General features: G+C 46.2%; 1 protein-coding gene across 2 annotated transcripts; it reads left to right on the top strand.

Moving 5' to 3' along the window:
- Positions 1–1,941: 1,941 nt before the first annotated feature.
- On the top strand, positions 1,942–10,257 carry LOC119277586 (transcription initiation factor TFIID subunit 12b-like). Of its 2 annotated transcripts, XM_037558872.1 has the most exons (8): positions 1,943–2,564; positions 3,389–3,589; positions 3,980–4,483; positions 4,633–4,707; positions 4,834–4,912; positions 5,006–5,070; positions 9,280–9,480; positions 9,929–10,257. In XM_037558872.1, the coding sequence occupies exons 1-7, from the start codon at positions 2,043–2,045 to the stop codon at positions 9,451–9,453; spliced, it is 1,620 nt and encodes a 539-aa protein (XP_037414769.1). In that variant the 5' UTR covers positions 1,943–2,042; the 3' UTR covers positions 9,454–9,480; positions 9,929–10,257. The 2 variants fall into 2 exon arrangements, with proteins under 2 accessions (XP_037414770.1, XP_037414769.1); XM_037558873.1 differs by lacking the exon at positions 9,929–10,257 and having other exon boundaries at positions 1,942–2,564; positions 9,269–9,407.
- The last annotated feature ends 1,038 nt before the right edge of the window (positions 10,258–11,295 follow it).

Below are 11,295 nucleotides of genomic sequence, written 5' to 3'. Positions count from 1 at the left end.
TTCTGTTCTAGCTGCACCAGTATCTAAAATGTGATCTTCATCAATGATAGAAATGAGGTTGTGGTGGGAAGATGCTCCACTAGCTTCTAGAACACTTGAGGTGGGCATTGTAACATAGCACTGAAGTGAGGGCAATGTGCATATGGATTCGGCCCTAAAAATTGTTGATGAAATCTGAATGGTCAACCATAATTGCATGCACTTTATGCTCAACACTAGCTCTGATGATATGTTGCACATCATCATCACCTCTAATTCTGACCAAACCATCTGCAATTGATTTGTCAGGCAAGCACCAATAAATTATGTGCTCACGCATTGGATATGCCAACCAAGTCAGGTGCTCTTGAATGACTGCATATGAGAATGTGGTAGCATCAACATAATCAAGAACCTCCACTGAAGGGTTCCAGTAATCCAAATTAGTGATTGGTCCACAGAAAATTCCACCATGCAAACGTTCCAATGTAAAGAAAGGAGTGTCCACCCTTTGTCCATTTGCTGAATCACACACTGCATCAAAATAAGTGTACATTATAAGCACTAACCATAGCATCAACATAAGTGAAAAACAAAGATGTATGCAATTAACTGAAAAATTCAGTTAACTATAGTGAACTGAAAAAATCAATTAACTTGAGCTAACTGAATTTGATAGCATTGAAGAAAAGCAATTGGTGGCATTACACACCTGCACATGACCAAACCCTAAACCCATGCAGCAAATCTTCTTCAAAAGAATGACCATGATAACTTAACTGCTCTGCTGGCATTGCACGCCTAAAACTATTGTCTAAACTAAGTTCAGATTATTACCAGCACTTTCCATGGACACAAATATAGGACGAAACCACTACTCTATCACACTACTAATTGCACATTCACATATGAACCATACGAACGAACGAACCAACTCCCTTATCGGGCCAAAACCATGACTTTGCCGCGCAAAACCCCAACCTAAGCTCAGCGGCCAAAACTCTAGCTTTCCTGCACCGTAACACCACTCAGCCTTCAATCCACCGTTAGACACACCGACACGAAGGCGATGTTGTTGACGGCGACCAGAGTACATGTGCGATGAGGAACGGGCGCGAGGCGAAAGGCTCACCATAGTCCGAAGGGATGATGCCGAGCGGGCGATCGAGATGAGCGGGAGGAGGTGGCTCCATGCCGCCGACGAACTCCGGCGACGACGCCGTGATGGCTCACGTCATCAGCCAATCGCCACTGATGTCGCCCCCAATAGGACAGAACCTACCTGGTCGGCATCGAACGGATCTCAACAGGAGTCCAGTGAATTTAATTCAGGTGGAGAAGTGCGGGTTGATTCCAGAGAAATGCATGGGGCTTTGTGAAAAAGTATCAAGCGATGATCGATCCGCCCCCGGAGTGCCACCTGTCGCGCTGCGGTTGGCTCTGGACTAAAACATCACATATAGTGCAAGTTGTGGGAGGGCTCAGTTCACTTTTGCGAATTTTAGAGCAAAACATCACATTCAGTGGCGGAGACAAGCCTAGGGCAGTTGGGGCTATAGCCCTAAGCGTAATACCAATATCCTTTGTAATTCCTTTTCATACACAACATATAAAACTACTAGAGTGTATCACTCAAGCTAGCTAGCTCTAGGCGTAATCTCATGCTAGCTTCGCCACTGATCACATTTTATGTAAGTTGTAGGATCCGGGTGCTATTACCTCAAAGAGTATGCACGTTTGCTTTCTCAAAAGATAGCTAAAGGTGCACCACCGAGGAAGACGCTCTTTCTCAAAAGATAACTAAAGGTGCACCACCGAGGAAGACGGTGAGCGTCCATGGATTTGCGCGCCGTTCGTATGGCTGGTGCTCTGAAAAGAAAAACGATCGCGTGGGCCAATCTGTCAGTGACCCAAATACTTTCTGACTCGATCAGGAAAAGACTACGCGCACACGTCAAACTGTCCCACACGACCGGCACCTACTCCCCGGCCCTCCACGCGACCGTCCACCCCGCGTCGTCTCCGGCCACCGCCGCCCGCGGAAACCCTACACCCCGCCCGCCATGGCGGATCCGCCGTCCGTAGCAGCCATCACCTCGCCGCAGCCCGACCAGCTCGGCGGCTCAGCCTCCGCCCCGCAAAACTCCAACCCTAACTCCCTCCTGTCCCCCCAAATCCCCCCCTCCCCCACCGTCTCCGACCTCTCCGTCATCTCCTCCCCGCAGCTCGATCCAGCCGCGGCAGCTGCGGGCGGAGGGTCCGCGGACTTCCCGCCTCGTCCGCAGCAGTTGCAGGCGCCTTCGCCCACGCAGCCAGTGGCCGGCGCCGGAGGCTACGGCCAGATCCAGCGCTCGGGTTCGGCTTCCCGCCTCGCCGCTGCCGGCCAGCTTCCACAGTACCCCGCGGCAACGGCCAGGATGTACGGAGGGCAGATGAGCTTCTCAGGTGGCGGAGCGCAGCTGGGGCAGCAGCAGCAGCTGGCGGCCCGCGCAATGCTTGGTCAGGGGCAGCTGGGGATGATGCAAGGGCAGGGCAGCGCGGCTTCTGCTGCACACTATGGGCTCCAGTCACAGATGATGGCACAGGTGAAGTTGGGGTTTGGGTTCTAAGTAATCTGAATATCACACATTAGCCTTATCATGCATAAATGCCACTTGTAACAAGAGGGGGAAACTGTGCCTTTAATTACAAATCATTTTTTCTTGGAAGATCATGATTAATTGTGGTTAGACATTGCTTGTTTTTTTATCACTTCATTTGTGTAACATTCATACATGGAGGCAGTTTTATATCATCTTATAGGGAATCCATCCAAATGTCTGGATAAAATTAAACGTGCAAGAATAGGATTGAAAATCATATAGCTATTTACGTGTGATGTGAGTCTGGTTATAACTTTTTAGTGTACTCGTCGGCATCTGCCTCCAAAAATACCACGATGTACAACTGTATTGTATTTGATAAATAAATAGTATATTATAATAGAAACTAATAATCAAAGTTGTATTTTGAAGATTGTATCAGTGTCCAGAACGACAGCTTTTAGAGGACCAGATGGGGTAAAAATAAATGGTTCATGGATCCGGAATTTTGAATTCGTTTAAAGTCATTTGTTGCTCCCATGGCATGTAGAGAGGGAAGGATGCCACCTATTGGGTGCGATGGTGCATTGCAATTGCAAATTAAATAAAAGTGAACATCTCGTTTACACCTAGAATCTCCTGGCAACTCATTTGAATAGTAAATGTTGGTCATTATGCTTGTAAGAATTCAAGACTAGATGCTCATAAATAAATAAAGACCAAATTTCTAGCCCCAGAGTAAGGTCTTCCATTTTTTAACACTTGTCTTTGCTGTCTACCTGCAGCTGGTTGCCTTGCAGTGTAATTAACCTTTCCTGTTACTGCAGCCAAGGCAAAAAGGCATGGTACAAGGTGCACAATTTAATACTGCCAACGCAGCTCAAGCGTTGCAAGGGATGCAATCCATGGGAGTCATGGGTACTTTGGGGATGAACCAGATGAGACCAAATGGAACTATTCCATATGCTCAACAACGCTTTGCCCAGGCCCAAATGAGGCCGCAGCAACAAGCCGCACTATCTCCACAGGTACCTCTAATGACTTTTGATCTGTATAAGCGAAAGCAATTATCTGGTTCCCTTGCATTCTTTTCTCAAGTATGTTGGGTGTAATATCTGTCCATGGCCTCGTGGTGGTTCTAGTGTTTGGATGCTATGATTAAGCAAAAGGAATTCTTATGGCACAAGGAATGAACCAAACAGAAGTTGAGATATTGTGTGTGCTTACTCATGTTTTTTGTTGCTCCATGTTACATGAGCACGAGTTCTCATAGCCAGGGTTTATCTCATCTGCTATCCACATGTTGCATGCTGCCATAGTCACTTGTTTATCTCAGTTTTGCAAAGGCTTTCATGTTATGCGGTAGTTTATTTTTGCCATGGACCACAACCTAAATTTGATATCGGTCCATTTATCAGAAGGGAGTTGCTCAAGGCTTGTCGAGAACAGCATCGATCACAGGATTAAACTCACAACTGCCTGGAGTGTCACAAAATGGGCAGATGATGCAAATGTCACCTTCGCAACAACAGCAGCAGTGGTTGCAGCAAATGCAATCATCTTTGGCCTCACCATCTCAACATCAAATTCAGCAGCAGAAAAGGATGCTATTGATGCAACAGCTTCAGAAAACAGGACTGACTCCACACCAGATTGCACAAGCCCAACAGCAGCACACACCACATCTCAATGCCCAGCAGTTGTTGCAACAGCAGCACATTATGCAGCAGCTTCAGCAGCAGCAACAGCAACAATCTCCAAGGATGTCAGCATCTGGCTCCCAGAAGTCTGCAAACCTGACAGGATCGCAGCCGGGCACGCCTTTGTCAGGGGGGACTATGGCTGGTGGAAGTGGAAGTCAAGGAGCAGAAGGAACTAACCAACTTCTCGGGAAGAGAAAAATACAAGATTTGGTTGCACAGGTAATTAACGGCTTCCCCTTTTCTGGGAACATGCATTTTAACTTATATATCGTTGGCGAGATGTGATGAATGTTTTCAGGAAAAATGCATGTTCAGTTTGTGGCTGACTGTACTCTGGTCCGTCTTTGAATTTGAAATCCTTATTTCAGGTGGATCCCCTTGGCAAACTTGATCCAGAAGTGGAAGATTTGGTTTTAGAGATTGCTGATGACTTCATTGAATCGGTATTGTTCATTCTTTGTAGATCGTCCTGTATTCGATTCAGAGTTATAGTAGTGTTTTCTTCTGGTTTTGGTCATAATTATCTGCTGGAGAATCTTGTGATTTGCCTGACTTGGGTTTGTCACTAGGTGACTGCATTTGCGTGTACCCTGGCAAAGCACAGGAAGTCATCCGTTCTGGAAGCCAAGGATGTGTTGCTGCACTTGCGTATGCTCTCTCTCTCTCTCTCTCTCTCTCTCTCTCTCTCATGTGGTGCAAGCAATTTTTTGTGCTTATATATTCAGTATTGATTTCATGCAGAGAGAAATTGGCATCTGACGGTTCCTGGTTTTTCGAAGGAAGACAAGAATCCACAGAGAAATTATGTAAGATGAAGGGTATTTTGCCATTACTTATGTTCTATATGAAATTGCCACGATACTGTTATCCCATTATATTCAGTACGTATGCATCTGTGCTATGCACAAATCCCACAGAACTCTAATGGCCATGGCACTGTCCTGACTATCTCAGTAAATTTGCTGTATGTTTGGGGCTTTTTGTCACGACCCAGACTCAAGGATGGGACGAGCAACTGGATTAGTACCAATATTCGGGTATAAATTGGGGGATACAGGGAGAATCGGGGGTGAGAATCAGCAGGCAAAGAGAGGAATAGAGAGAGCAGGAGGTGAGGAACTGGAGCCAGGGGACGAGAGACTTGGAGAACGATTCATTCCTTCGATGCCCTCCTCCTGTGCTTGCCGGTTGCATATGTAGCTTGTGTGTGCGACCAAGCCTCCGATGACCAGCCCATCTCGTAGCCAAAGCCCATGTTACATACATAATGTGGCAGCCCATATTGGGGGTGTTACACTCTCCACCCCTTGAAATTCGGCTTGCCCTCAAGCCGATGATGATCAAGTTGGACCCATGAGTGCCTCCTATCTCATCTGGCTGAAGAGCCAACCCTCCTGGATCATAGGGTAGTATCATGCGCTTGCAAATGGTCAGATCAGAGGAACAGAACTTGATTTCACTGCCAAAAGGAGTTGCAACTGCAGAGTAGGACATCTTGTGGACACACATGATACATCTGAACCAACCAGTGTCCTTGAAAGCAAGCAGGCAAGTGCAATATTTGGGCCCTCCACTGACCAGATACCCAGAGAAAATGATAGATAAAAGATAGCAAGAACACTCACGCACATAACTTGTGTAGTGGTCTACCTTTCCTTTTGCTTGTGCCCATGACCAGAAAGAATCGAGCAGCTGGTTAGTAGGCTGGAGATGTTGCAACAATATGACTGCAATTCCTATGCTGCCTTGAGATTGATGATTCATCACATAATTGAGCCATCCTATGAACATCCGCACCTGCTTATACATTGTGATACGAGGTGTCCATTCATGAATTGATCTTGTATCAGATGGGAACCACCATAGCAACAGTGAGCAATGGATCCCAGGGAAATATATCTCAATTCTGCAAGTCTGGAGAAGTATAAGGAACTGAAAGGGAAAGCGGCCAACTGAACTATCTCGAGAAAACTTGCATGTGAAGTGTAAGTGTCCAGATGCACCCTTGTACTCATAGTTGTGAGAAGACCAAATGCCAGCAACTATCTCTCGCGGAATCAAGTTGGTCTGGCATTCACTAGTACAAAGAGCGAGAGAAGAGCAACAGAGTAAACCAGGCTTGGGATCAAAGACATGTACCCTTTCTTCTGTTTCCCCTCGATCAGCTAACATGAGACAAAGTACCCAAGAACTCCATGGAGTGCAAATAAGACGTTTGTCTCTTGATCGTGTTGTACCTGTAACATCAGATTGTATCAAGGAACTATTGTTGATTCCGAACTGCTTTTTAGTAGCTGTAGCTGCACTCAGAGTTCCATGATCCGAACACTTTGTTATCAGCAGGAGGGCTTGAAGCTGTAACATGAAACTGAACACTGTTTCTGCACATGTTGGGTACAACCATACACTCAGGAAGGCAAGAACGCTACTCCCTAGCAGATGCAGCCCACATGAGCGAGTAACTGGAACATAAGGCATCATGATATCCCACTATTTTGCAGAACACAGCTGTAAAGCAGCATCACCAATGGCATTAGTTGGTTGTACACACTGAACAGCATAGCACCAATCCATTTGGTGCAACACGTTGGTCGTAGTTACTGAAAATATTGCAGGGAATGCCATATGAGGAGACCGCCAAAATAAAGCCATGCCCTCACAACGACCATTGATTTTCCATTTTGGCCAAGGCTTCAACTCCACAATTATGCGCATACCCAGCCCATAACTGTAGGGCTTAATGAAATGTAATGCAGAACAAGCCCAAGGTGCCAGTTCGACAGAGCACAACCTCATAACTTGTTCACCCACTTCAGGAATGTAATTAAGCCTTTTGTTCTTCTGGTCAGATGTTTGGCAGAAATAGCCGACTCCGGGGGTTTGCCTACTCACAAGTTCCACAAGAATGCTACTTAATAAACTTTGTGATTTTTGTTTTGTGTTCAATATAGCATCGCCAGCCCTCCCAAAATTCGAATAACTTTCTCGCTGAGATGAACGCCACTGCTGCAGATATGCATATTGCCAATAACCACAGGGCCCCCCAATATAATATAACTCACAGCAGAAACTTCTCAGTGCAGCAAGTAGTTGTAAATAGTGTCCATCAAATGAGCTATTCCAATGCAAGACCAAACTGGCAGCCCAACCATTGAGATCCTCGTGTGGCTGACATGTAGATAGTTTCCCAAATATACCTTGAGTTGCTGGACGTGGATCTTGAGGACTGCTTGCTTCTGAATGGCACTTAAATGATGGCCATGGCATTGGTCGTAACATTTGTGCTTGTTGCCTTATGTTCACATTCTTATCCAGCATGTATGTGGGCGTCAACGCACCAATGTGGTCGAGGCAGAGGGTCCAACACCTTGTTGACGCCATGGTGTCCAGTTTGGGGGTGGAACATGACCAATGCGCTATGGTTGGCACGACCTTGAGGGGAGCTGCGGAGAATGGGTTGACACTCCACACAATGAGGGGCACCGGCACATAACTGTTGACTTCAGCATTGGTCGGACCAACAATAGAACACACATCGAATGTTGGTGCAGCAACACTGATGGCTTCGATGTCGACGGTCTCTCCGCATAGAGCAGAAGCTGCCAGCTTAGGGGAGATGTCAACGGCGGCGGCGTGACTCGGGCACTCTGTCAAACATGTGATAGGCGTCGGTGCAGCATGGTTGTTGTTGTCAATGGTGATGATGTTGTGGTCTGCACTGCACTCCACTGGGGCAGTGAGCTCGAGGAAGACTTCCGTGAGGATCACCGTAGGCATGAGGATGTGAACTCCATGGCCGTCATCAAGTTTCTCCGCAGCCATTGCCGCCTCCTGCACGATTTCATCCTCCCTTATCCGGGCAAGGGACGAAGCACCGGTGATGCTTAATGGAGATCGCGACCGCACGGCATCCTTGATATCTTCCCGCAAGCCCTCAATGTATTGGTGGACGAAACTCTTGATGCTCAGGTTGGGATTGAGATCCAGCACATGATGTACGCATTCCCAGAACGCCACCGTGTACTCGGCCACGGTTGCAGTCTGCTTCTGCTCGAGCAGCGAGCACAAGTGCAGGTTGTACTCCGGTGACACATCCTGGATGTCGAGGAGGCAGGCACGCTCATAGATGCACCGACCATGCATGGCAAGAGCCTGCGCTGCTCCGCGTCTTGATCGAAGTTGAACCACTGCCTCCACATGGTCGATTCTCTGGAACACGGAGATCTTCACCACACCATACAATGTAAACACCTGTTGCAGCGTCTCCTCAGTGACCGGGTAGTACACATGGTGCACAGTGACGTGGAGAACGCCGCCGGTGAACAACTCTTCGTGGCTGGACATTTGGTCGAACACCTGGTAGGCAGGAAGTGGGTGGTGATTTTTTTCTTGGCTCTGAATACCAAATTGTCACGACCCAGACTCAAGGATGGGACGAGCAACTGGATTAGTACCAATATTCGGGTATAAATTGGGGGATACAGGGAGAATCGGGGGTGAGAATCAGCAAGCAAAGAGAGGAATAGAGAGAGCAGGAGGTGAGGAACTGGAGCCAGGGGACGAGAGACTTGGAGAACGATTCATTCCTTCGATGCCCTCCTCCTGTGCTTGCCGGTTGCATATGTAGCTTGTGTGTGCAACCAAGCCTCCGATGACCAGCCCATCTCGTAGCCAAAGCCCATGTTACATACATAATGTGGCAGCCCATATTGGGGGTGTTACACTTTTCCAGCTTTCGAAGTTGACAAGCCGGTAGTCTTCTCACACAGTACAAACAGTTAGTACCTGATGGAGTTTCAGCCTCCATTGACTATGTTAATCTGCTCATTTTGTGGTCATGGCTGAAAACTGAAATAGTCTTTGCTCTTTTAACATGGAAAAAATATTAACTTTAATGTGTGCGGTGTATTTTTTGAAATGAATGTGCCTTCTTCGTAATCGCTTTTACTTGCATCTGCGCCTCTGTTTTTAACATGCACAAACAAAAGGTTGACTGGATTGTAGAACTGCAACAGGTAAAGGCAGTAGTGGATCCCCAACAGCCAGAGTGTGATGCTGCTGGAGTTAGAAGCGCAAGCAATAAATTAGTTGCTAATAATTCGATTGCCAACCATCAGACAAGAGGTCCGGTTGCAGATCCTTCACCAACATCTACAGTGGGTCCTCTGTCAAAAGTTCCTCGTTTCTGAGCTCTGTGCTGTTCCCCTCGGTGGAAGGTAATTCAAGTCCACTGTTTCGGCAGATAAACCTATTTTTATCTTATTTTAACACTGCTGGTAAGCCCGAACAATCTTTAATGGTTGGGAGATGTGGGTCATAACAATCTATTAAGAGCCTTCTGGTAGGATGACCGTGGAAATCTCTGCTGCAATCACACGTTATGTCACATCTGGAATATTACTAGATGCCACCAATTGGTGCATAATGGATTAATCCATGTCTGAACAAATGCCCCTGACTACCTAGAGTTCCATTCAGTGGTAGTGATATTGGCATGATCGTGCAATGAAGACCTTTTATTCTCACCATGTTCTTACAATCTCAAATAATTAGCGCACACAGCAAAAAGCTTCCGCTCTTCCATATATTCTTTCTCGGGCTTGTTGTATCACACGATGTTGCATCATTCTGCTCGGGTCTGACCAGTTGAAATTGTCAGTGCAGGCTCTAGGACATACAACTCACTAAGGTCTAACTCAAGGGACGGAAGCACAGTGGATATACGAGCATCTGTGGACAAAACGATGGCCGATCGTTTACCTGTCCAAACCGGATGCTTGTATCAAAGTCGAAGGAAAAAAAACAGTTGCTAGCTGACTGGGTCATTCGCGACAGGCAATTGCATGAGTCACCTGTAACCTTGTTATCAATGAATCTTTGTAGCTCCCCCTGTTCGTTGTACATAACGTTTTGCAAACAGGGCAGCCCTTTTTTTGCATATTGAATGCTTTTATGCAGACATGGAGGCTATACATATATATATTCGTGTGCTATGCTGTTGCCGCGTGCCGCAAGGAAACTCACAAGTTTGTGCAAATACTACAAACTTGCCATGTGCTATCAGGGCATTAATCCTCATTGCTGCCTCTCCAGTGGTGGGTGGTAGGTGAAACAGAGATGTTTGTGCAAATACTACAGGTAGATGTTTTACTGAATTTATTATGCACTGTAGCTGCGAGAGCTTGAGCAATGGAAGGTTGGTCTAAAGCTCACGGTAGTACACGTGACTTTATACAGAAAAACGAGGAAACATGGTGGCATCTTCAGCTCTGCCGGCTATTTGTTTCGCGATGAGAAAAATAATCAGATCATGTTCAAAAAGCACAGTCATTTCTGGCTTCAAGATTGAACCGATGGCCAATCTTACATGGGTGTATTTACAATCAACCCTTGTGATTACATATCTCCTGTGTTTGTGCCCATCATGCAACTAGACCTCCTTGTCTGGTCCTGAGTTCCAAACCCATGGCTGGAGCCGGTGGAATCTGGATAAATTTTCTTATGATATTTGTCTATGTCACCCACTCATTTATTTTATGCTCTGAGAGCTGTCTCTTGAGATGGTAACATCTGGGATTGGACTCGGCTTTATGATTTTGGGGAACTTGGTCTCACAGAACTGTGTGAAGCTTGAGTCAGCCACATCCACATAGGAGCGAACGTCAGAAAACTGTTATAGTCGTAAGAACGTGTCGAATTTCCTGTTGCCAAGTTGGAAATGGCAATTTCGGAAGGGAATCGAAGTGTATAGTACTCCCTCCGTAAACTAATATAAGAGCATTTAGATTACTATTTTAGTTATCTAAACACTCTTATATTAGTTTACAGAGGGAGTAGTAGCCAATTATCTCTGCTTTTTTCAATCCATTTTGTCCGAGGTTTGCACTCAAGGAGATAACACCTGAGTATCCTCTCAACCTGAACCTGTATATTTTTGGTTCTTGCAAGGATTGCAGCGGTAAGTATTTTATTTTTCAAGTTGATGATTCGTCTGCCTACTCTTCTCATCCTTAACAACAGCTTACAATTTT

Source organism: Triticum dicoccoides, chromosome 3B, assembly GCF_002162155.2.
Source record: "Triticum dicoccoides isolate Atlit2015 ecotype Zavitan chromosome 3B, WEW_v2.0, whole genome shotgun sequence".
Lineage (NCBI taxonomy): Eukaryota > Viridiplantae > Streptophyta > Magnoliopsida > Poales > Poaceae > Triticum > Triticum dicoccoides.
This window is presented reverse-complemented; position numbering and strand designations above follow the sequence as displayed.

Excerpts from the sequence above, each read along its gene's own strand:
- LOC119277586 (XM_037558872.1), top strand. The coding sequence starts at position 2,043 with ATGGCGGATCCGCCGTCCGTAGCAGCCATCACCTCGCCGCAGCCCGAC. Across the intron at positions 4,484-4,632 it reads TACAAGATTTGGTTGCACAG|GTGGATCCCCTTGGCAAACT; the intron begins GTAATTAACGGC and ends TCCTTATTTCAG. Across the intron at positions 5,071-9,279 it reads AGAATCCACAGAGAAATTAT|GTAAAGGCAGTAGTGGATCC; the intron begins GTAAGATGAAGG and ends GAACTGCAACAG.